At 32.3% G+C, this 27,683-nt stretch overlaps 3 protein-coding genes across 4 annotated transcripts; all 3 read right to left on the reverse strand.

Moving 5' to 3' along the window:
- Positions 1–36: 36 nt before the first annotated feature.
- Positions 37–1,290, reverse strand: LOC145974702 (uncharacterized). Of its 2 annotated transcripts, XM_083104707.1 has the most exons (3): positions 1,060–1,290; positions 599–789; positions 37–450 (listed from the first exon to the last, which is right to left on the reverse strand). In XM_083104707.1, the coding sequence occupies exons 1-3, from the start codon at positions 1,184–1,186 to the stop codon at positions 442–444; spliced, it is 327 nt and encodes a 108-aa protein (XP_082960833.1). In that variant the 5' UTR covers positions 1,187–1,290; the 3' UTR covers positions 37–441. The 2 variants fall into 2 exon arrangements, with proteins under 2 accessions (XP_082960833.1, XP_082960832.1); XM_083104706.1 differs by having other exon boundaries at positions 37–789.
- On the reverse strand, positions 1,206–6,504 carry LOC145974359 (uncharacterized). Its single transcript, XM_083104144.1, has 8 exons — positions 6,306–6,504; positions 5,760–6,227; positions 5,488–5,541; positions 5,206–5,331; positions 4,439–4,858; positions 3,368–4,228; positions 2,089–2,475; positions 1,206–1,300 (listed from the first exon to the last, which is right to left on the reverse strand). Exons 1-8 carry the CDS (start codon positions 6,502–6,504, stop codon positions 1,206–1,208), a joined length of 2,610 nt encoding a protein of 869 aa, XP_082960270.1.
- A 2,012-nt stretch (positions 6,505–8,516) lies between these two features.
- Positions 8,517–12,210, reverse strand: LOC145975168 (uncharacterized). The gene is made up of 4 exons (XM_083105451.1): positions 12,109–12,210; positions 11,328–11,556; positions 8,859–8,976; positions 8,517–8,720 (listed from the first exon to the last, which is right to left on the reverse strand). Coding segments are annotated over exons 1-4 (393 nt in total). The 5' UTR covers positions 12,154–12,210; the 3' UTR covers positions 8,517–8,719.
- Positions 12,211–27,683: the final 15,473 nt, after the last annotated feature.

Below are 27,683 nucleotides of genomic sequence, written 5' to 3' on the forward strand. Positions count from 1 at the left end.
TATAATTTTAACTCTTACATTTTAATATATAAATAGGGGAAAGGCGGGTAGCCCCGGACACTTAAATAAAACGCATAAAATAATATATAATCAACAGATTTTAATTAAATTACTCTTTTGCAAAATAAACTTTGAACTTTTTTGATTTCTTATTAACAAAGAATAGAACATTTTTCTTAAACTATCTTAGAAAAAAAAATCAGTAACTTATTACTGGTATTTTTGAGCAGTTAAAAAATGGCGGGTAGCCCCGGACATATATTTCAACAATTATCTATTCGTTCCTTGTTTTTACAAACGTCACAATAAAAATATATATTTGAAGGATCAATGTCTACACATTCTTCGTGTGCCCATTCTTTGCATTTATTACATTGGATCCAGTCTTCTTCGAAGGTTTCTCCGCAAGCAATGCATTGAGTGTCTTGATGTTCGGGATTTTTAAATGCTCTGCCAAATTAAAAGCTAGTTTTAAAAATTCTAATCTAGTCAATGGCATGAGGCGATTGTCCAGATCTTTGACATGATTGTAAAGTTGCAATGAAAAATTTTCATTAAAAGTAGATTCAAATCGGCCTAATTTTGGTTTAAAAATTACTTCTTGACCACTCTTTAATGCTTTTATTCGATCCTGCAAAGTGCTACGTGGCACGTCATATTTTTCAGCAGCTAATCTTATTGTTAACTTCTTTTCTATAACACATATAATTGCTTCTTTTATATTAACTTCATTCCACTTGCCTCTATTGGTAGTCCATCCCTTAAATTTTGGCATTTTTATAATTGTATCTAAAATAAATACATTCATATTATTTAGTACATTAAAATAGTATAAACTGATAATTACAACAATAAAATGTATTATTTTTATAATTTAAAGTTAATAAATATGTCGGGAGGTACCCGCTATATTAATGTCCGGGGATACCCGATTGACTTGATCTAATATGTTTATTAATTAATTTGTGTAATGTAAAAAAAATTAATTAAATGTATAAGAATCTTAAATTATATTTAATTATTAATATTAAAATCAATCGGACATGTAACAGCACTTACTTTTAATGAACAATAAGCATCGACAAAATTTGATGGGTGTCGTAATATCACTCTTAACGGGAATAAAATTGATTATAACATCTGATTCGCTTGGCGTACATATTATTACTGATTTGAAATTGTTCATGTGCTGAGACAGACATGTTTTAACGTGTCATTTGTTTTTTTAAGCAGTTTAGTATTAGAGATATTAAAATGTCCGGAGTTACCCGCTGTCCGGGACTACCCGCCTTTCCCCTAACTATATTTAAAAGATTTTTTAAAATTTATCATATTAGAATATAAATTGTTAATAATAAAATTGATTATAATTGTTATAATCATTAATTGTTATTATCATTAATTGTAATAAAGTTAATTGATTACTATTGATTATATTTTAATTTATAATATTTTAATTTATTTATATTTTTTCATAAATTTTAATTGAAATATTATAAGTTAATTCTCTTTATATTATATAATAATAAAATAAAAAATCACAAAATTGTAAATAATACAAGAGCCAACACTGATGATATTTTTTATCATTTATTTATATTATTTATATATGGTTGTTTCATTTTTTTAATTTAAAAATTTATATAATTTTATTTATATTTTCTATTTTTCTGTATTATGTTCTTAAAAAAAATTTATTCCCGAAACAAATTAAATTACTATTATTTGTTACTTTAACATAAACCATACTTTACCAGAGTTAAAAATAAAATTATATATATAATTCTTTATATACACAATTTTTAATGTATCTATTATTTCGCTGATTACCAAAATAAACTTTTAATGCTTGCCATGAACGAACTCGCGAATAAGCAACATAAAGTTGCCCATGATTAAAAATATCTTTACGAAGATCCAATCCGATTTTATCAAACGTCTGTCCTTGTGATTTAATCGTCATAGCAAAAGCTAATTTTATTGGAAATTGTTTTCTTAAAAAAATAAAAGGATATACATTTTCACAATATAATGTTATACGGTTCCAAAAAACAATATCTCCTGCTTTGTCGCCTGTTAAAATCTTACACTTCAATAAATGATTTCCAAGCTCTATAATTATTAATCTAGTGCCATTATAAAGACCTTCATTGAGACTAAGATTTCTAATCAACATCACGATACAATTTGGTCTTAAACGCAATTCATGGGGAGGAAGAGATGATGGAAATAAACTATTTAAATATTCTGGTGACAAAGCTTCACCAATGTCACCATTGTCACCATTTACAATGCTGTCTATACTTGTATAAATTCGTTCATTATCTATATCTAATAATTCAACGACTCTTTTATTAATTTCATCTACGTCAACATTTCTTGCAGAAAGTATCGCACATTTAGCTACCTTAACAAAATCTTTTTTTCGTATTAAATCACCATATATATCTTTTACAATATCAGCATCCATAGATGCTATATAACATTCAGGAATTTGTATACTGTCATTTAACATACCATCTCTCATATCTAATAAAAACTTTGCAAATTCAATTTCTTCTGGGAGAACTCGCATATTTTGTGTTAAAGAGAATTTTAAAAAATATTTCCATGTATAACTAAATTTAATAGAAAGATCTATAATTTCACTTCGAGTAGCATTGCTTTGATAGGCAAAAGTTGTCCAAAATCACCACCTAATAAAATAATTTTTCCGCCAAAAGGAAGTGCTAAAACAGACTAACTATGCGAGAGAGAAGGTATTGTTTACATCGTTATGTTTTCGCTCACTCCTCCTACTGAGTTAGCAATATAGAAGTATTATACATATATATGACCTATAAAAAATATATATATAAAATATATATATAAAATTTTTTCTATTAAAAAATATATATATATATATATTTTTTAATAGAAAAAATTTTATTCCTATAATAAATTAAATTCTTATTTCTACTGTTACTATTACTTTAACATAAATCATTATTTATTATCAAATCTAAAAGGCAAAAAATAATAAATATATATAAATATATATTTATATATTAAATATATATTTCTTTATATACATAATTTTTTACGTATTTATTATTTCGATGATTACCAAGATAAACTTTTAATGCTTGCCAAGAACGAACTCGCGAAAAGGCAACATAAAGTTGTCCATGATTAAAAACATCTTTACGAAGATCTAGACCAATTTTATCAAACGTTTGTCCTTGAGATTTGTTAATTGTCATAGCAAAAGCTAATTTTATCGGAAATTGTTTTCTAGAAAAAGTAAAAGGATATATATTTTCGCAATATAATGTTATACGATTTAAAAATACAATATCTCCTGCTTTGTCACCTGTTATAATTTTACACTTTAATAAATGATCTGCAAGCTCTATAACTATTAATCTTGTTCCATTGCAAAGACCTTCATTGATACTTAGATTTCTAATCAACATAATAATACAATTTGGTCTTAAACGCAATTCATGGGGAAGAAGAGATGGTGGGGATAAACTATTTAAATATTCTGGTAATAAAGCTTCACCAATGTCACCATTATCATTATTTACAGCGTTGTCTACACTTGTATAAATTCGTTCACCCGTTATATCTAATAATTCCACAACTTTTTTATTGATTTCATCTACATCAACATTTCTTGCAGAAAGTATCGCACATTTAGCTACTTTGACAAATTCCTTTTTTCGTATTAATTCACCGTATACATCTTCCACAATATCTGCATTAATAGGTGTTACACAACATTCAGGAATCTGTATGTTATCATTGAAATCATTTAATATACCATCTCCCATATCTAATAAAAACTTTGCAAATTCAATTTCTTCTGGGAGAACTCGCATATTTTGTGTTAAAGAAAATTTTACGAAATGTTTCCAAATTGAACTAAATTTAATAGAAAGATTAACAATTTCACTTCTAGTAGCATGTACTTTTATAGGCAAAAGTTGTCTAAAATCACCACCTAATAAAACAATTTTTCTGCCAAAAGGAAAATCATTATTCATAATATCACGCAATGTTCTATCCATAATCTCTAAAGCATATCGTGGTGCCATTGGTGCTTCATCCCAAATATAAATATCAATTTCTTTCAAATATTGAGCTTCTTTAGATTGTATTTTAATAGCAGATGATGAATCAGCAAATAATGGAACTGGTAATCCAAATGTCTTATGAACTGTTTTTCCAGTAGGCAATAATGTCGCTGCAATACCCGTAAAAGCCATTGTACACACGCGTTTATTTCTAATTCTAGCTAAATGATAGATAGTTGTATATATAAATGTTTTACCTGATCCACCAGGACCATCAATATAAAAACAATTATTATGATTGTTATCATTGTTTAATTTATCTAATAAAGTATCGACTATCTCTTTTTGCTTTTCATTTAATTGTTTATATTGTTTAGTGCCTATTTCCATAGCTTCTTCAAGTGTTATATAATTCTCCTCTTTATTATTTTCTATTAATTGTTCCATTTGTGGGAAATCAGCAAGACTTTTATTTTCAGCACGCAGCATACTATTAATTTGCGCATATGCTTTATTTTGTCCTTGTAATATACCAAAGTGTCGAACGTAATCCTCAGACATTGCTACTTTAAAATTTTCCCACAACTCTTCAGGATGTTGCGGCTGACAATGTAATAATATACGTACAAATAATCTACGAAGTTGTCTTGGCGTCATCCATCCAACAGCTTCATTCATAGCACGTTTCCATTCATCATCATCATCTTCGATTAAACCTAACGCCAAACATGCCGCTGAAAATGATGGACAAAATTCTCCATTTACAGTTTTTAAATCATTAAAACTTGTAGCTCCCTTTCCTGTGAGTGACAATAATCGTAAATGATATAATTCTGTTTGTGATGGGCTAACGGAATACATTCGTCCTATACAATTAAAATAGTTTTTGCGTTTAACCCAACGTGATACATTTCTGCCATTTATTTTCTCTTTTTTAAATGTATAATTACGTGGAATTTCAATATATAAATATTGTCTTGCTTCTTCATCACGTGAGTTCAATGAGAAATAATCTATTAACATTGTAACTTGATTTAAAGCAGAAATCGTTGCGTCATCCATACATTTTCAATTATAATATTTTGTTCATTCGGAAGATGAACTGGTAAACGCATTATAGCATGACTTTTGTCCTGTAATTTTTTACCAAGAATTCGCCAACTAGCTTCTACAGGTCCGACATAACGAGTTTCGATATAATTATGTATCTCATCATGATCAATAATTATATTTTCTGTTATTGGCTCAATGGTTATAGCAGCAACATCATGTCCTTTATAAATATATTTATATAAATATTTAACTGATTTGATACTTGAAACTACCTCAACATTAATATGACAATTAAATATAATTGATAAAATAGGACAATATGGAACAACATAACGATTATCAACTATATATCCACCAGGACGTTCAAAATTTTTACCATTATCACGCCGACGATAATAAGGATAAGCATCTTCATCCATTCTAGTTTCTTCTAAAAAAGATTTCGGATAACGTTTCGAACAATGTCCATCTACTACCAACACCAATCACCACAAGGTCCATGAATCATATGTTTCATAACTATATCATATAAAATTTGATTCTCACATGGATCAGGAATTTCAGCAGAAATATATTTATCAACAATCTGTGGAGTTACTATTTTAAAATTATATTTTAAAGTAATTAACATATGAATATGTGGCAAACCACGTTTTTGAAATTCAATAACATACACAAACGCTGCTACTTCACCAAAAAGTTTTTGCCTAACTATTAATTCAGTTAAATAATCTTTTTTAATATTAAATACACGAGCGCAAATGTCAGGTCTATCAGAAGCTTGTTGACCAGGCAAAAGATTTTCCTCAATTTCACGCCATTTTGGATTGCAAGTCATAGTAATGAAAAGGTCTGGCTTACCAAATTTACTAACAATTGCCATAGCATCTTGATAGTTTTGTAACATATTACGCGGCGATCCAATAAAAGTAGAAGGAAGTATAACTATTTTACCAATACGGCCATTTAAGTTATTTGCCATAGTTTGTACATAATCTCTTAAACCTTGATATGTTTCAGAACGTAAATCTTTTTGATGATTTTTGCAATAATCAATTCTATCTTTTTCAATTTTTACATAACTATCTACAAGCCACTGTTGAAATAGACGACGTCCTAATAAAAAAACATTAAATTCATCACGAATAGCCATACGATATTTAATATACTGTCCCCGAGTTATTCGTTTATTACTATTTAATTTTGTTAAATGACAATGCCATCCTTGAGTACCATAGGGATAAAATAATGGATATATCCATTGTTCAACATTTGGATCCATATTTCTATTACGTATTGTTACGTATGATTCTGGAATTTCTCCATCAGCAGTTGTACGAAAAACAGCAGCAACTTCATTAGTTCTTTGAAAATTATATCGGCGTCGATCCATGCCTTTTCTTAATGTAAATAATAATTGTAATTCTGAAAACGATTCTTCAGATTCAGCAGCATACAATGCTGTATTAATCTGATAATAAATTTGCCCATGTATTTTGAAGCAATATGGACCTGGTCTCCTGTTTTCAAAATTAACCAAATTAGCGTTAAATGATGCGAATGAAAATGAACTATTATAACTACGAATATGTTGGAAAAAATTATTTGATTTTGCATGACTACCGTCGAATAAACTACGTAGGAAGTGTGGAAATTGAGGCAAAGTTTCTAAATACACAGCACCGTGATTACAACAATCATGAAATGAATTACCTTTATTATGAATTTTTTCAGCTACAAAATGTTTAGCACTACAATGAATACAAATCACATCCATAGAACCTATATAATATTCAATAACGTTTTTTAATGCATTTGTACTATTAATATTTAGAAGAGGCTGTTGTCTTTTTTTTGATCTATAATTGCTTTGCTTTTCCGCCCGTTGTTTACTTGTTACAATATTTAAAAAATTTTCAACGTTTGGATTTCTAAATTCTATACTATAATTATCATTAGAAGAGGCTACAATGTGTTCTTCCTCAACTTCATTATTTAATTCTATTATATGATTTCTCAAATTATTTGTTTTTATTATATTTATTTCTTTTTCAATTTGACGACGACGTCGTTGATTCTCATTTCTTTTTTCACGACATCGTTGTTGAAATTCTTCCTCTTCTTCTGCAGTACGTTGAATTCTACGTCTTGGCATTTTATAAAAATGATATAGAAGAATAAAATACTATGTTTGTTAAAAATGTTGACATATACTAATAAGCTATAAATATAAGCTTACAATTAGTATAAGTATAAAAAAACAACGTTAAATGTAAGTTAAATATAAAGTAAAAAATAATAAATAAAATATTAATTAATAATGCATAAAATTAAAGACAATAATTAAGCACAATACAGTTATCAATCTGGTGAATCTTATCACTCAGACAAAAATACAATGTAATATTTGGTGAAATAATATAATAATAAAATATAATAAATAAAAATAATTCAAAGTTAAAAGAAACAATTTGATCGAGCAATGAGTTTTTTTTAATATTGAACGATTTAATTTAATCAGCCTCTCCTCTAAGTTGTATCATGTCAGATTAAGTTAAACTTAAGTTAGGTTGAGTTAGATTAGATTAAAGTTAAATATCAAGAGACACGGTAGTGTCTCGCGCCAAGTTCATGCGAAGCATTCGCGCGGCACTCCGTGTATCTATATGCGAGTCGGACAGTTGAGAGTAACTCAGATTATCGGATTTCAATAACGGCTGAACGGATCGAATTCTTACTAGCCTTAATCGATAGAGCGAGTTTGAATTGTATAAAGAAAGTATCTTTATTTTGCACTTCGTGATCTATAAACGGAGATATTATAACGCAAAGTCGAAATCTGAAAATTTTCAATTAAGAAACGTCTTTATCATCGTCATGGTCATCAACGCACATGTACACAACACATAGAAAGAGAAAACGTACATTTCCTACTCTCGAAAGAAGATTGCGCTAGCGACGCTTTGCGATATTTGACATGTGTCATATGTGTTATTAGTGACATGATATATCATTAACCGCATTTTGAGAAGTGATAAATAATAATAAAGTGCAAGTTAAATAATAAATAAATAATTTTTATCTTTTTCTATTTCTATTTTATTTAATTATTATTAATAATCGTATTTTGAGTAATGTCAAATTAAATAATAAATAATGATAATAATTATTAATTAATAAGTTAAATAATAATAAAGAATAAATAATAAATATATAATATAAATTATGAGAGAGAGAGAGAGAGAGAGAGAGGGTAAGAGAAGGCGGGAGGGAGGAAATTCATAGAATATATAATAAATATATAATATAAATTATGAGAATAATAAATATATAATATAAATTATGAGAGGGAGAGACAGAGAGAGAGAGAGAGAGAGAGGGTAAGAGAAGGACGGAGGGAGGAAATTCAATTTTAAAGAAAGAGACAACTTTTTTTTATTTTTTTTTATTTATTTTTTTTATTTCTCCCTAATTTATTAAGATTATTATTATAATATTATTATTTTTATAATTTATAATTTTAAACTGTTTTAAAATGATTTATTAATATTAATTCCTCAATTTTTTGGGGAAACGTTAATTGGCAGCTTCTGCTTGGGAGCATCACATCTGTAACAAAGTTTAAAGAAATATATATATATATATATATATATATATATATATATGTGTGTGTGTGTGTGTGTGTGTGTGTGTGTACATATATGTATATAAGTTATTAATAAATTATAAAATATTTGTATACATTACTACATATTAAAATATAATGTAACACATCCTCCACGTCCACCTCCACGTCCACGTCCGCGTCCACGTCCGCGACCACGTCCACGACCTCCTCGATTCCAACGGGCAGTTTTATGTTTTACTAAAAATTAATAATTAATATATAATATGTTAAAGGATTATGTATTTACATATTTATGTATTTATATATTTATATTTTTATTATTTCTTTCATTCATATTATTTATATTTTTATTATTTCTTTTATTTATATTATTTATATATTTATATTATATATATATTATATATTTATATTTATATTCTTTTATATTATTTTATAGTATTTATATTATTATGTATATTTATTTATATTTTTATAAATTGCTTTCTAAAATTTTCACACTTACATTTATTATTATTAATATTATTATCATTACTATTATATTATTAAAATTGCTATCATTACTATTATATTATTATTAATGTTGTTATTATTATTTATTTACATATTTATGTATTTATATATTTATATTTTTATTATTTATTTTATTTACATTCTTTATATTTTTATTATTATTTCTTTTATTTATATTATTTATATTTTTATTATTTCTTTTATTTATATTATTTATATTTCTATTATTATTTCTTTTATTTATATTATTTATATTTTTTATATTATTTATATCATTATTTTTTTTTATTTATTTCATTATTTATTTTTTTATCATTACTATTATATTATTAATATTGCTATCATTACTATTATATTATTATTAATGTTGGTATTATTAATTATTTACATATTTATGTATTTATATATTTATATTCTTATTATTTATTTTATTTACATTATTTATATTTTTATTATTATTTCTTTCTTTTTTTTATTATTATTTCTCTTATTTATATTATTTATATTATTATTTCTTTTATTTATATTATTTATATCATTATTTATTTTTTTAAATTTCAGTATTAATTTTTTTATCATTACTATTATACTATTAATATTGCTATCATTACTATTATTAATGCTGGGGAGAAAGGTAGAGATTAGGGAGGTCAGGGAAAGGAGAGGGAGCGCGGGGATAGTGTTGATAACATGCATGGGGAGGGTGAGGGATAAGAAGGATCTGTTAGAAAGAGGATGGGAAATAAGGAGGGATTGGGGGGTAGGGGTAGATGAGGATTTGTCAATGGAGGAAAGGAGGATAAGGTGGAAGCTGGTGGAAAGGGCGAGGACGGAGAGGGCAAGGGGGAGGACAGTGGTTACGACTAATAGAAGGATCTGGATAGACGGAAAGGCTTGGGAGTGGGATCTGTTGGGAGAGGAGTGGTATGAGGAGAAAGAGGAGACAGAGGAGGAGAGTGATGGTTAGAGGGAAGGGGAGAGAGGGAAAAAGGTAGGAAGTGGAGAGGAGGAAAGGAAGAGGAGGAAGGGAATAGGAGTAGGGTTAAAAGGAGAGAATAGGGAGAGAGGGAAAAGAAAAAGGTAGGGAAAGGAGGTGAGAGAGCGGAAGGGAGTGGAAGGAAGGGGGAGGATAGAGTCGATAACTGCTAGGTTTTTAAGAACGATTATAAGAATCTTTGTCCTTTGATTATCTGATTTTGCAGTCAGTCCCGAGGCAGGAGAGATAAAGGAAAGGAAAAGATGAAGAAGGAGAGGAACGGACGTGAGGAAAGAAGAGGGGCAGGGCGAAGGAAGCATAAGTAGGGGAAGGAGAGAAGAGAGACTGATGGATGGACAGAGAAAAGGCAAGGAAGGAAGCATGGTGCGGAAGTAGAAGGTGCTGGCATGAGAGGAGGCATAGATTGGGAGGAGAAGGGTCAGAAGAGTGGAAAGGGGGGTGAGGGATGGAAAGAAAGGAAGGGGAGGGTACGCAGGGAGGGTGTGGGAAATTATAATGTAGTGGTCGCACAAGGGCCAGGTCGGGGGGATGTAAATTTTTTGAATTGTGAAAGGTTCGGGAACGCTCCTTGCAAAAGCGCCTTGTAATCCCTGAGGGGCAGCAATAAACAATCAATCAATCAATCATTACTATTATTAATGTTGTTATTATTATTATTATTATTATATTTTATATTATATTATAATTTATTAATATTATTTATTACTATATTTACTTTATTATTATTATTATTATTATTTATTTATTCATTATTTATTATTAGTATTTGTTATTATTATTTATTTATTATTATATTTATTTAATTATTATTATTTTATTATTTATTTAATTATTATTATTTATTTATTTAATTATATATTTATTTAATTATATATTATATATAATAAAATATATTTATTTAATTATATATTATATATTTATTTAATTATTATTATTTTATTATTATTATTTACTCTATTATTACTTATTTTTTATATTATATAATTATATATTATTTAATATTTTTCTTAAAATCAACTTTTATTCTAATATTTATTTTTAGTTGTCGGCGGAGGTTGCATTTCATATGCTTGATTGGTACTGCCTGATTGTGGCGACTGAGCCTGTTTAAACAGCTCAGCTTGCGGAGGTTGCGGAGGTTGCGGAGGTTGCGGAGATTGCAGAGAAGCTGGATTTTGTCTGTGGAGCAGCTGTTCTTGTTGCTGTTGGTTTTTTATCATTGCAGCTGCCAATTTACGTTGCAAATCTGCCACCTCTACTTTTAAAACCTCATTTTCGGTGGCGAGACTTATTTCTTCAAAATTCTCTTCCTAAAAAAATTTAAATTAATATTTTTCTGAAATTCTTTTTGCGTGTGTATGTATATGTGCGTTTGGGATGCGTGTTGTGTGTGTGTGTGTGTGTGTGCGTGCGTGTGTGTTGCGTGCGTGCCTGCGTAAATGCGTGCGTGCGTGCGTGCGTGTGTGTTTGTGTGCGTGCGTGTGTGTTTGTGTGCGTGCGTGCGAACGTGCGTGTGTGCGTACGTGCGTGCATGTGCGTTCTTTCTGGGGGGGTATGTATATGTGTGTTTGGGATGCGTGTTGTGTGTGTGTGCGTGCGTGCATGCGTAAATGTGTGCGTGCGTGCATGCGTAAATGTGTGCGTGCGTGCGTGCGTTGTGTGTGCGTGCGTGCGTGCATGCGTAAATGCGTGCGTGCGTGCGGGCGTGCGTGCGTGTGTTTGTGTTTGTGTGTGCGTGCGCGTGCGAACGTGCGTGTGTTCGTGCGTGCATGTGCGTGCTTGCGTATATTTGCGTGTGTGCGTGTATATGTATGTATTTATGTGGAAAAATATTAAAATATTCAATAAAAATTCGTACTTACATTTCGCATTTTATTTGTGGACGTTTCCTGCGGCTTTTTCGGCATCTTTACTATTATTTTTCTAATTAACTGATTTTTTAGAGAGACACAATAACTGGTGTACTAAATTATTAAAATAAAATGTGGTAACTAGGGTAATAACTGCATTTTCACTTTTCCGCGATATTGATTAACTGTCAAGTTTGCTGTGACTTATTTCATTCGTGTTATCTGACTTGGTTTACTTGGTTTATGACTATTTAATTGTCAATTGTGAGAGAAGATTAATAAAGACGAGAAAGAAGAAAGAAGAGAAAAAGAGGTCTAATTGTGAAAGGTATTTATTTAAAATGTGTAGGATCATAAATATAGGTATGTATATGTATGTATTTGTATATAAGTAATTATAACAAATATAAAAAATAAAGATAAGACAGAGAGAGATAAGAGAAAGATAGTTAAATATTGTTAATAAATATTATTGATAAATATGGATTTTGCTTTTTTTAGAGTTAAGGGGAAGTTGAAATTTGTTGAAAGAGGAGGAAGAAAAACATAGGAAAGCAGAAGATTGCAAGGAAGGTTGAGAGAGATTGAAAAAGAGAAACAGAAAGGAGAAATAAAGAAAAGTATGTATTTTTATGTATATATATATATATATTTATAGATGTGTATACAGGGTGTCCCGAAACTAACGCTTGATATTTTAAAGGCAGATTCTCTGGCCAATTTAAAAACGATTTTTCCTCAGCGAAAATGTCGCGGCACTAATAGTTTTCGAGTTATAAACGATTGAAAATAAAGGGTTTTTCGCAAACTAAGGCTTATGGGAATAAAATATTAATAAAGTCACATTCTTTAGTTAATTTTAGGTAGAGTTTACTTTAATAGAATTTTACTTTAAGGCTTAGTTAGAAAGATACAGGATGACAAAAATTGGGAATATGCAAAAAATAATGATCTCCCTCGACATTTTCACTGAGGAAAAATCGTTTTTAAATTGGCCAGAGAATCTGCCTTTAAAATATCAAGCGTTAGTTTCGGGACACCCTGTATACAGGGCGATCCTGAAAAACGTTATGTCTTTAAAATGACGTATTCCTGACACCATTCTAAGACAATTTTTCCTTTACCAAAATTTGATTTGAAGCGTAGTTTTTGAATTATGAGCAAAAATAGTTAGTAAATCACGCGTCGGGTACAGAAGGCAGGCAGGAGCGGCGCGGCGTGCCGCGAGCGCGGGCGCAGCTGACCGCCCGACGGGTGATTATCACCGCATGAGTCGCTAACTATTTTATCTTATAACATAAAATTATGCTTTAAATAAAATTTTGGTAAAGAAGAAAATGTCTTAGAATTACGTCAGAAATACGTGTTCCTTAAAATAACGTTATTTTAATAATGAAAAGTTGTTCCGGATCGCCGGCCGTCCGACGTTGCAATCAGCTGATTGCTACACGCGATGTGTGTATGGCGGAGTGTGTGCGTAAGAGAGAGAGAGAGAAAGAGAGAGAGAGGGAGGGTAGGAGGGACAGACATTCATACACACGCACGCACTTTTTTTCTCGCTCTCTTTCTCTCTTTTACGCAACACTCATACACTCTCTCATTCAGTCTCTCACTCACACTGTCTCGGTCACTCACTCACTCACTCACCTGCTTACTCACTTGCTCACTCACCTTGTAGCAGCGTAGCGAATCTTCATGCTATGTATTGTTGTTATCTGCTGCACGGTTATGATTGCTAGAGATGCGCGACACATCGAAATTTTTTCGATTATTAGTCTCACACTCGATTGACACAATACAGATTACACGATAACGAGTTTACTGTTTATTCACTCACTATTGATTTATCGATACCAAAAATTACTTTCAAAGAAACGCGAATGCAAACAGCACATGACTCGACGCGAAGCGACGGACCGCGGAGACTGCGCGACCACAAGAGTTATGTTGCCAGAAACGCGACACGCGACATCTAACAAACGACTTGCGCGTGGCGCGTGATTGACGCGAGATAAGACGAACGATCGGCTAAGAATTAAAATTACATTATTCTTGCGATTGACTTAAATCTTCGCATCGTGAATGCAATAATTTCGAAAACGTAATAACGTACAACACATGCTTTTTAAAATAATAATTATTTATTATAATTAGAAATAGTTATTATTTATAATAAATAATTAATTTTTTAAGTATGTCATTATACGTGTCATGTTTTCTACCGCATTCGCAATGCGAAGGTTTTAGCCGATCGTTCGTCTTATCTCGCGTCAATCACGCGCCACGCGCAAGTCGTTTGTTAGATGTCGCGTGTCGTGTTTCTGGCAACATAACTCTTGTGGTCGCGCAGTCTCCGCGGTCCGTCGCTTCGCATCGAGTCATGTGCTGTTTGCATTCGCGTTTCTTTGAAAGTAATTTTTGGTATCGATAAATCAATAGTGAGTGAATACACAGTAAACTCGTTATCGTGTAATCTGTATTGTGTCAATCGAGTGTGAGACTAATAATCGAAAAAATTTCGATGTGTCGCGCATCTCTAGCAATCATAACCGTGCAGCAGATAACAACAATACATAGCATGAAGATTCGCTACGCTGCTACAAGGTGAGTGAGCAAGTGAGTAAGCAGGTGAGTGAGTGAGTGAGTGACCAAGAGAGTGTGGGTGAGAGACTGAATGAGAGAGTGTATGAGTGTTGCGTAAAAGAGAGAAAGAGAGCGAGAAAAAAAGTGCGTGCGTGTGTATGAATGTCTGTCCCTCCTACCCTCCCTCTCTCTCTCTTTCTCTCTCTCTCTCTCTTACGCACACACTCCGCCATACACACATCGCGTGTAGCAATCAGCTGATTGCAACGTCGGACGGCCGGCGATCCGGAACTTTTCATTATTAAAATAACGTTATTTTAAGGAACACGTATTTCTGACGTAATTCTAAGACATTTTCTTCTTTACCAAAATTTTATTTAAAGCATAATTTTATGTTATAAGATAAAATAGTTAGCGACTTATGCGGTGATAATCACCCGTCGGGCGGTCAGCTGCGCCCGCGCTCGCGGCACGCCGCGCCGCTCCTGCCTGCCTTCTGTACCCGACGCGTGATTTACTAACTATTTTTGCTCATAATTCAAAAACTACGCTTCAAATCAAATTTTGGTAAAGGAAAAATTGTCTTAGAATGGTGTCAGGAATACGTCATTTTAAAGACATAACGTTTTTCAGGATCGCCCTGTATAGGGATATATATATATATATATCTATATGTATCTTTCAATCTCATTCTCTCTCTCCCGCCCTTTCTCTTTTAATCATATATATATATATATATATATATATATATATATATATATATAAGAAAGAAAGAGAGAAAGAAATGAAATAATAAAAGAATATTGAAAATATATTACTAACATTTTTGCTTTTTATTTCGAATAAAAGAATTTTGAAACTTGTTTATAAAAGAGAAAAGAAAAAGAAGACCAAGAGAAAGCCAAATAAAGAAAGAAAAAAAGAGGAAAAAAAAGATTCGTAAGAAAAAGAATAGATTAAAAAGAGAAAAGGAGAAAAATTGACAGAGAAAGATTGAAAAAGGTATTTATATGTATTTATATGTATATACACATATAGATATTGACCCATTTAATTTAATTAAATTGATTTAATTTAATTGATGTTTTCGTCATTTATGAACAAAGAATTTGATACTTGAAATTATTTGTTAGTTATCATATTGATTTATACTTAATTTCATTTGCCTGTTATTTTCTGAGAGGCAGAATCAAATATCCTTTATCATAAACAATTAAATTAATATATGTTATACTTAAAAAAGATCACATATACCATATACTTTGTTTTCCTAGAGCATAGTATAATAAAATTGATTTTTAAAAATTGATTTTTTATTTTTGGTCTTAGAAATTTAAGTACTTCATAAAGACTAATTAATAAATGTTAATAATAAACCTTTAATTCGATTTATATAGCAATTTTTTATAAAATTTTGCTGCATATGTAAAACTTTATTCCAGTAAAGGTGAATTAAAATGTTGTTTTACATTTATGTACTGATCAATTTATTATGCAGTCGGTAATCTCCCGCATGATAAAAAGATTGACACAAGCAATAAAACATATACATATATACATATATTTTATATATATGTTACATATACATAATGCGCCTTTTTTTTCTTTATTTGGAGATTAAGAGATATGAGAAAGAAAAATGAAAAAAAAGAGAGAAAAAGAATGAAATTATAAGTGAATATTAAAAATTAATATTATTAACATTTTTACTTTTTATTTAGAGTTAAAGAAGCTGAAAACTTTGCTTAAAAAAGAGAAAAGAAAAAAAGACAGAGAAAAAATAGAAAGAAGAAAAAAGATTCGTAAAAGAAAAAGATTTAAAAGAGAAAAAACGGAAGATTGACAGAGAAAGATTAGAAGAGGTATTTATATGTATTGATACGTATAGATAAGTATAAATATGTACATGTATGTATATATAAAATACAAATGTATACATATAATACATATATACATATAATTAATCATATATGTACAATTAGCGTATATATTAGCATTTAATATCTTTTTTTATAAAGTGAAATAATCAATATTTTAAATATGCATTTTAGAAGATTTCGTTTAAAATAAAATCAATCAAATATTTTAAATATGCACTTTTTAGAAGTTGTCGACAAAAAACATATATAAAAGTTCCATTCTGGATAATATTTTAGTCAATTTCAGTAATACATATTTATTATAAATAAATCATTAATGCATGATCTTATACATGCAAGATATTTCATATAGAAGAATATACATAGCTTCGCGAAATTAAACGTAGCTTGTTAATTAGATGTATTGAAAAATAGCAAAATCTTCCAAAAAATAGCTTGCTAATTAAATGTATGGAAAAATAGCAAAATCTGCCAAAAAATAGCTTGCTAATTAAATGTATTGAACAACAGCAAAATCTGCCAAAAAATAAAAATTAAAAAGGAAAGTAAATATACAAATTATAATTAACAAATATGATTCAAAGATATTAATCCAATTTAAATTCTGATGAATGTTTGTATATGTATGCTTACTTATAAGGAAGTGAAATTATTATTTTTTAATTTTTAATTGGGTAATCACATTACTTTTTCATAAACTTTACATGAAATATCTTGCATATAAAAGCATATGCATTTTTTAATATGCATTTTTTTAATGATTTATTTATCATAAATAAATACTATTTAAATTAATATCTATATTAGATGTGTAAAAAGAGTAATGTAGGATGATTACTTTTTTTAATTATCTAGAAATATTATTCAGAAGTTAAACGTATATTTATTTAGACACACACAATTAGTCATATATGTACAATTAGCGTATATATTAGCATTTAATATCTTTTTTTATAAAGTGAAATAATCTTTAATCAATATTTTAAATACACATTTTATAAGATTTCGTTTAAAATAAAATCAAATCAATATTTTAAATATGCACTTTTTATAAGTTTCGACAAAAATCATATATAAAAAAGTGTGGCTATAAGTGGAATTCTATTCTGGATAATATTTTGGTATAGTTTAAACAGATACTTTTTATATTTCTATATTTACTTTTTTTACATTTGACCTTGTAAATTATTGATGATTATTAAAGATTATTGTATATTATTATTCCAGATTATTTCAGTGGTAGTAAGTGACGAAGAGCTCGAGAAGTGGGTTAATTTTTTATTTTTTATTTTTTAAAGGTTGCTGTGCGCCTGTAAAAAAACGGCTGCTGCGCGTCGATATAAGGCTGCTGTGCGCCTGTAAAAAGCGGCTGCTGTGCGCCGATATAAAGCTGCTGTGCGCCTGTAAAAAGCGGCTGCTGTGCGCCGACAGAAGGCTGCTGTGCGCCTATAAGAACCTATTGTATGTAAAATATTTATATAAAAAAATATATATAAAATCTAATATATATAGATATATATATATATATATATAAAATGTTTGTAAAAACAAAGACTCATATAGTTATGCTGCCTAAAGAAAAAAATATAATTGTTCGAGGTGAATGGTTAACTGATATTCATATGGACCATTTTAACCATCTTTTAAAAAATTGTTCAGATTATAGACCTGTTGAAACATGACGAATACAATGTCTTGATACAATTCAACCTGTGCCAAAAGATAAAAAACATATACAAATATTACATAGTTCGTCAAGTTTATATGATGGACATTGGGTGTGCAGTTATTATAACACAAAAAATATATTTATTTATGATTCGTTAAATACTAAAAAATTACATAAGCATCATGAAGAATTCTTGAAAAGATTATTCCCAACATACGATTTCGAAAAATACTCTGTTAAATTTCCAACTGTGCAACATCAACCAAACGGTAATGATTGTGGTGTTTACGCAATAGCTTTTGCAATTTCATTATTATTTAATATTAAACCTGAGAAAGTAAAATATAATCATAGTTTAATGCGTTTGCATTTAATAAAGATTTTTGAGTCTAATGTTATTGAGCATTTTCCACAAGATCCTCAATATATTTTTCAGGAGGTACTTCCCTTAGCAGTAATAAAAGCACGAGAGGTTGAAAAGCAATTCGTTTACGTACTATACGTACTTCTCAAAAGCTACATATTAATAATAATGACGGCAAAATTAATAGCAATAAAAATGTGTGCAATGATAATGAAATAAATAGTATTACAATTAATGAACAAATTTTTAGAATCAAAAATTCTGAAAATAAATATGTTCAAAAATGTTTTCTATCTGGTGATAATGATGAATTAGAAAAAAATATTAATATTAATAAAAGAAAATATGATTTGGAAAATCAATGCATTAACAAGCGATTGCGCTATATGCAAGTTTTAGAAGATAATCTTGATAAACAAAATTTAGAAAGTAATCACATTAGACAATACGATCTATATAAACAGAACATAGTAGAGAAACGCGCTAAACAACGTAATCGATATAAACAGAACTTAGAAGAGAAACGCGCTAAACAACGCAATCGATATAAACAGAACTTAGAAGAAAAACGCGCTAAAAAGCGCGATCGCTATAAACGGAATTTAGAAGATAAACGCGCTGAACAACGCAATTGCTATAAACAGAACTTAGAAGAAAAACGCGCTAAAAAGCGCGATCGCTATAAACGGAATTTAGAAGATAAACGCGTTAAACAACGCAATCGCTATAAACAGAATTTAGAAGATAAACGCGCTAATCAATGCAATCGTTATAAACAGAATTCAGAAGATAAATGCGTTAAAGAACGATATCGATATAAAGCAGATTTAGAAAATAAACGGATACAAAAACATATCCGTTATTCCAAAGATTTTCAGCGCGAACGAGATAGACAAATAAAATTAAATCCTGATCGTAAATGGCTTTACAATAAGCGATATTATTTGAAAAAAAGTACAAAATCTATATCTGAAATAAAAATCTAACTATTGTCCAAAAAATTAATAAAAAATATGAAAAGTTCTGGTCGAGAAATTCTATAAAAATTTGTAATTCTTTAGAAATATTTAAAGTAAAAGATATTGTGAAAAAAATTAATATTAAAGGTCATATTGAAAAACAATTAGAAGCAGAAAAAATTATACGTTGGTGTATGCATATTAGAAATAGTCATATTCGCAACATATACAAAATGTTAACTTTAATTAGAAAGAAATCAGAAGTGAATTTAACTCTTGTGGCTGAATGTTCTACAATTGATGAAAAATTACGTGCATTATGTGGTATATCTAAGCATACAGCCTCATCTGAAAATTACTTTATTGATTCTACATATCGCGATATAACTTCATCAGAACCTTTAATAATAAATACAAAGGGACAAGTTATAAATATATTACCGTTAATAGAAGGCCAATTAAAAAATTCATGGTCATGCAATACTTTAAAATGATAAACCGTTGTAATGTAAAATTGATAAACCGTTAATTAGCCGTTATCAAGAATTTCTCGAAACTATAAATATATGCACTTTAAAGAATGTACCAAAATTGATAAAAAGTATTTATGAATGTACTATGAAAACTAAGATTTCAAGTGAAAAATTAGGTCATACGCATAGCTGTTATATTGATTTAACACTTTGTAAAGGAATATTTCTTCCAATTCAATTATTATCCCCTCATTTTCCAAAAGTAAGATATATTAGGCGTTTAATTTATCAACTTACTAGTTTTTATCGAAAAATGGAAAATATAGATAAAGCATTAATTAATGCTGATTTGAATACATTGAATAAAATTGTAATTTCTGCACAAGAAAAAGCTGATATGTATAAACATCAACAATTAAATACAATTCTGAGCGATGATGATATTATAAAGCGTTATCATAAAGCGTTTAAGGCCTTTATTAAACGTTCAATAGACACGCCACGAAATATTTGCATATCATGTGAGAGATTGTGTTATAAAAGGAGTGTTTCTGAGGTAAATAGTCTTCAAATAGACAATCAATTTTGGAAAAATTTAATAGTATATATACAACAACGCAAAATTAATGCGCAATATATATGTAATTATTGTGCAAGCAAATTTCGTAATGGCCTAATGCCTGCGTATTGCATTTTGAATAATCTCTTCACAGATAATGTGCCTGAAGTAATATCATCTCTTAACACATTTGAAAAAATTCTTATACAAAGGGCTAAAGCATTTCAAACTATCTTTAAAATGGGAACTGTTATTAATAAAAAGTTGCCTCAAAGACAAATGGTCCAAAAAGTTAAAGGTAGAACATTTCACTTACCGCTTCCATTGCAAGAGACATTGAATAAGTTATGTTCTATTACTGATCCAATAGATATGAATCCCGAATTTTATATTTTAATTCGAAGTATCCCAACAAAATCAAAGATTATTTGGGAAGAAATAGTTGATATGAAAAAAGTATTTGACGCTTTAATGTGGTTAAAGCGCAACAATGCTTTATATTCCCATATTATATTGCCAAATAATTACAGTGAATTATGTTTGCCAAAATTAAAAAGTTCAGAGTTCCAAATGGAAGAAGAAAATAATACAGAGACATCGAATGACGAACTTGAGGTATTAAATAAGTCGGTAGACGAGACGAAAAATGATATGGAAGTTGTATTAGAAAATCAACAACAGAAGGCAATGTTAACTCAAGTTACTGATGAAGATTTATTATTTATTTCGCGTACGAATGACGAACTTGAAGTATTAAATAAGTCTGTAGAAGAGACGAAAAATGATGTGGAAGTTGTATTAGAAAATCAACAACAGAAGGGAATGCTAACTCAAATTACTGATGAAGATGATAGTTATTATGAACAATATACTATATATCCTTTATATGAAAAGAAAGCAAATAAAACTGCAACAACTTTATATCAAATGTTAAAAATTCAGGACTTGCCTTTGGATAATCGTGAAAAATATTTGGATTTGATGTGTTTTCCAGATATTTATCCTTTTGGTATTAATGGACAACATGAAACTAGAAAAGTAAAACTTTATGATCATGAATTTATTAAATGTCGATTAACATCTAAACATCCACAGTATAGATTAAATCAACAATATTTATTTTATTCATTGAATGATGCAAATATGCGTCAATTAAATCGTGGAATTTTTCATAAAATGAACGTAACAAATTCGCGAGTTCGTTATACAGCTGCAGAATATTTAGACGCAATGTCGAAAGAATTATTGGAATCTAATTTGAGTACAATATTTTCAACACTTAGAAATACAGAGCAATATTGGCGTAAACCGAGAAGTGATTTAAATTGTATGACGCAACACTATGGACCTGCGACATGGTTTTTAACCCTAAGTCCGAGTGAATGGTTATGGGAAGATTTAGGTGAATATATTCGTGAAGTAAATGGATGGCATGACGTTTCTTTATCCGTTAGCGTACTCGTTGCAAGAGATCCAGTATCAACATCTAGGTTTCTCGATAATAAATTTCGAGCAATGCTTGATTTTATTACCTCTGAGGATCATCCAATTGGAGAAGTAACGCACTTCCTCTGGCGACGAGAATACCAAGGTAGAGGTATACAACACTTTCACTTATTAATTTGGATTAAAAATGCACCGATTTTCGGGGAATCTGTTATTGAAGAAGTGTCTAAATTTATTTTACAACATATAAGCTGTAAAATGCCGGATCAAAATATTTCTCCTTTATTGTACAGGTGTGTTAATTCGCATCAGCAACATATACATAACGATTATTGTCTTCGCTCTAAAAAAGTAGGACGTAAAGTTATTCGTCGATGTCGTTTTGGGTTTCCTCGCCCTGTTACTGAAACTTTGAATATGAGAGATGTAGCAACTTCGATAGCAGGAAGAAAACAATTGAAACATAAAAGTAGACTTTATGATCTTCCTCGAATGGATAACGAAGTTAATATAAATGACTATAATCCTGTTCTTCTTACAGCATGGGAAGGTAATATGGATATTCAATTTATTGGTGAAAAATCATCGCTACTTACCTGGTACATTACTAAATATATGAATAAAGCAGGAAAAAGTGAATTATCTGAGATTATTCTTAATAGTAAAAATAATAAACACAAATCATATATTAGAAAGAAAAAGAAACACAGTTATTTTTAAGAAAAAATATGTAATTGTTAATTACAAATTACATATTTTTTCTTCGAAACAACTATGTGTTTTCTTTACAACAATTGATTCCTCTCATTATTTTGTACATAAATGTATTAAGGTAAGATAATCGAAAAATGAATATTTTACAAGATATTTTATGATTTACGTAAAATTAAGAAATTATTTCAAGCCTCATAACTCGGAAAGTACTTAATGAAAACTAACTTAATTATAGTGTTTTGAAAAGCTCTCGAGATGAGCTACAAGAATGTGTAAAAATATATAGGGTATTCCATTTAAAAAAATTGAAGTGACCTTCACGTGACCTTCAAATGACTCTTCAAGGTCAAACCAATGGTACCATCTTATGGCCCCCTCGAAACCAAACAACTTTTGTCTGAAACATTTTTCTCTAAAATGCTTAGTTTTTGAAAGAAAAGGGATGTATGGGTGGTCTAGGACACCCTGTATATACAGGGCGATCCTGAAAAACGTTATGTCTTTAAAATGACGTATTCCTGACACCATTCTAAGACAATTTTTCCTTTACCAAAATTTGATTTGAAGCGTAGTTTTTGAATTATGAGCAAAAATAGTTAGTAAATCACGCGTCGGGTACAGAAGGCAGGCAGGAGCGGCGCGGCGTGCCGCGAGCGCGGGCGCAGCTGACCGCCCGACGGGTGATTATCACCGCATGAGTAGCTAACTATTTTATCTTATAACATAAAATTATGCTTTAAATAAAATTTTGGTAAAGAAGAAAATGTCTTAGAATTACGTCAGAAATACGTGTTCCTTAAAATAACGTTATTTTAATAATGAAAAGTTGTTCCGGATCGCCGGCCGTCCGACGTTGCAATCAGCTGATTGCTACACGCGATGTGTGTATGGCGGAGTGTGTGCGTAAGAGAGAGAGAGAAAGAGAGAGAGAGGGAGGGTAGGAGGGACAGACATTCATACACACGCACGCACTTTTTTTCTCGCTCTCTTTCTCTCTTTTACGCAACACTCATACACTCTCTCATTCAGTCTCTCACTCACACTCTCTCGGTCACTCACTCACTCACTCACCTGCTTACTCACTTGCTCACTCACCTTGTAGCAGCGTAGCGAATCTTCATGCTATGTATTGTTGTTATCTGCTGCACGGTTATGATTGCTAGAGATGCGCGACACATCGAAATTTTTTCGATTATTAGTCTCACACTCGATTGACACAATACAGATTACACGATAACGAGTTTACTGTTTATTCACTCACTATTGATTTATCGATACCAAAAATTACTTTCAAAGAAACGCGAATGCAAACAGCACATGACTCGACGCGAAGCGACGGACCGCGGAGACTGCGCGACCACAAGAGTTATGTTGCCAGAAACGCGACACGCGACATCTAACAAACGACTTGCGCGTGGCGCGTGATTGACGCGAGATAAGACGAACGATCGGCTAAAACCTTCGCATTGCGAATGCGGTAGAAAACATGAGATGTATAATGACATACTTAAAAAATTAATTATTTATTATAAATAATAACTATTTCTAATTATAATAAATAATTATTAATTTAAAAAGCATGTGTTGTACGTTATTACGTTTTCGAAATTATTGCATTCACGATGCGAAGATTTAAGTCAATCGCAAGAATTAAAATTACATTATTCTTGCGATTGATTTAAATCTTCGCATCGTGAATGCAATAATTTCGAAAACGTAATAACGTACAACACATGCTTTTTAAAATAATAATTATTTATTATAATTAGAAATAGTTATTATTTATAATAAATAATTAATTTTTTAAGTATGTCATTATACATCTCATGTTTTCTACCGCATTCGCAATGCGAAGGTTTTAGCCGATCGTTCGTCTTATCTCGCGTCAATCACGCGCCACGCGCAAGTCGTTTGTTAGATGTCGCGTGTCGCGTTTCTGGCAACATAACTCTTGTGGTCGCGCAGTCTCCGCGGTCCGTCGCTTCGCGTCGAGTCATGTGCTGTTTGCATTCGCGTTTCTTTGAAAGTAATTTTTGGTATCGATAAATCAATAGTGAGTGAATAAACAGTAAACTCGTTATCGTGTAATCTGTATTGTGTCAATCGAGTGTGAGACTAATAATCGAAAAAATTTCGATGTGTCGCGCATCTCTAGCAATCATAACCGTGCAGCAGATAACAACAATACATAGCATGAAGATTCGCTACGCTGCTACAAGGTGAGTGAGCAAGTGAGTAAGCAGGTGAGTGAGTGAGTGAGTGACCGAGAGAGTGTGAGTGAGAGACTGAATGAGAGAGTGTATGAGTGTTGCGTAAAAGAGAGAAAGAGAGCGAGAAAAAAAGTGCGTGCGTGTGTATGAATGTCTGTCCCTCCTACCCTCCCTCTCTCTCTCTTTCTCTCTCTCTCTTACGCACACACTCCGCCATACACACATCGCGTGTAGCAATCAGCTGATTGCAACGTCGGACGGCCGGCGATCCGGAACAACTTTTCATTATTAAAATAACGTTATTTTAAGGAACACGTATTTCTGACGTAATTCTAAGACATTTTCTTCTTTACCAAAATTTTATTTAAAGCATAATTTTATGTTATAAGATAAAATAGTTAGCGACTCATGCGGTGATAATCACCCGTCGGGCGGTCAGCTGCGCCCGCGCTCGCGGCACGCCGCGCCGCTCCTGCCTGCCTTCTGTACCCGACGCGTGATTTACTAACTATTTTTTCTCATAATTCAAAAACTACGCTTCAAATCAAATTTTGGTAAAGGAAAAATTGTCTTAGAATGGTGTCAGGAATACGTCATTTTAAAGACATAACGTTTTTCAGGATCGCCCTGTATAAGTATAAACTTTACATAAGGTTACATTCATACATATTCGTTCACGTTCGCGCTCATGTATAAACGGGCGTCACGCTATACGTTGTCTATATTTACGCTCGCTCGTCGCGTTACAGCTGGCGTCGCGCATTCACTCTGTCGCGCGTTAACGGTCTATCGCACTTCACTATGCTTTCGCGTTGCGCTACGGTTTCCCCGACACGTGTTTCTTTGCGTTCGGTAACTCCGCGAGTGGTCTCTCTTCCTTGCGTCTTTCGGCTTTATACTCTTCAACGGGTGACGCGCCCCACCATGACGCCCGCGCCCAATTGCGTCGCGGCGCCGTGACCGGCACTCTTCGTGGTTCGCGCTTGCTATGTATCTTGTGACCGTCTTATTTTTCCTTAAATCTATTACATATTTGTTTTCACTTTTTACATATTTACATTTCAATTTCTTTCTACCACTTAGTCTATCGTTTCGCGAGCATTTTGCTGTACATGTCGCGGATCAGATGTTCGCGTATCGCGTCTACGATTGTTAGTCTCGCTTTTATCTTATACTCGCATTCGCACTCGCGTGCTCCATCGCGCGTCGCCTCTTCCGCGCCGTCCATCGTGTGTTTGGACCCGTCTGCATCCTATGTTGTCCTAGGTCGTGTGCGCGCTCCCGTCGACCCTTTTGTCGGTTAATGACTTTAACTTCGGTTGAAATACCCGTGAGTCGTCCGGCGGTATGCGCTTCAGCGTTTATTTCGGCTTTAGTCTCGGAATTGGAAATATTCGCCTTTGCGTCGACTCGACGATATAAATTCACTCGGTTAATTTCGCTACGCGTATTTCAACTAACGCCGCCCTCCGATCTTTGTTATTTCCACGGGTGACGCGTACGCGCGCTATCTTACTAACTAGATAACTTATCGATCTAATTCCTACATTTCTACGTATATTCTCTACGGTTATATGTATTTTATTACTTAATTTATTTCTAAATATATTTTTGGGAGTTTTTGTTTTTAACGCGTTTTTATTTTGATTTTCGTATTTCTCACTATACCCTATCCGCTTACGTGCTAAACTTACACATGTACTATTTAGATTATTTACATTCTTTGTTTCAGGATCTCCCGTTGGCTCAACCTCGGCTGGTGGACGGCTGTGGCTCCTGTCGCTGCCCGATGTCATCCGACGATCCGCGGCCCAGTCCCGGCCGCTGCTGCTCTGCGACATCGTGACCGCCAGTCGGTCGCAGTGTCTGGGGGCGACGCTCTTTTCAGAGCGTGCGTCCTGGCATGGGGTCTCCGGATTCCCAGTTGGGGGATGTGGGTGCCGGTCCACTCTGCGTCGGGGTGTCGTCCATAGCTGAGCGTCCCCCTGGCGTGGAGGGGAAGCGGCGTCCCACAAGGAGGAGGGCCTCCACCACCTGGAAAACGGCCTGGAACGTGGCTCCAGGATACGCGCTAGGTAGTAGAGGCGACGGGCCGACAGTTTAAGTCCGGAGATATGCGGACAACCGGGCTTGCCCGGACTGTCGGCCTGGGTCGCACCGGGCCACTCGGACGTATTCCGAGCTCGGGTCAGTGCGACGGAGGATGCAGTAGTTGGGTGTCCATGGGGGGGAATCTCTCCCCCACTGGTCTCCCACTGCTGCCAGCCGCCAGAGCCGCTCGGACATATTCCGAGGCCGGGGTCTGGTGGCGAGAGTTTGAGTACCCGGTGGCTGCCGTAACCGTTTCCCCTTCCGAAGCGGCAGCCACCGGGATGGCGCATTTTCCCCGTATCTAGAGGACCCGGGGAGGGGAAAACAGCTGGTCGCCATGGGTAAGGCGAGGTCGGGGAGCGGCGGTCTCGCCCCAACCGTCCATGGGGCCCCCTGGATGGCGCCACCCACTGCAGTGCCCACGAGTTCGGAGGCGTGGGACCCCTGAAAGCCCATGGGGGCGTCAAATCCCTATGGATGAGTAAGGGGCTGGAACCTAGTGCCGGTGCTGCCTCTGGCTACCCGCTCGTGGTATATCTCGGCCCCCCGGGGGAACTCGGGGTCCCCCGTCGGGAGTGTTGCCGGTCATGTTTCGGGACACTCCTGGCGGGGGTGAGGGTACACCCGGCCGAGGGAGCT

This window comes from Camponotus vicinus, unplaced genomic scaffold (assembly GCF_025532165.1).
Source record: "Camponotus vicinus isolate PSW18456_S1 unplaced genomic scaffold, iyCamVici1.0 SCAF_7, whole genome shotgun sequence".
In the NCBI taxonomy this organism is placed as follows: Eukaryota; Metazoa; Arthropoda; class Insecta; order Hymenoptera; family Formicidae; genus Camponotus; species Camponotus vicinus.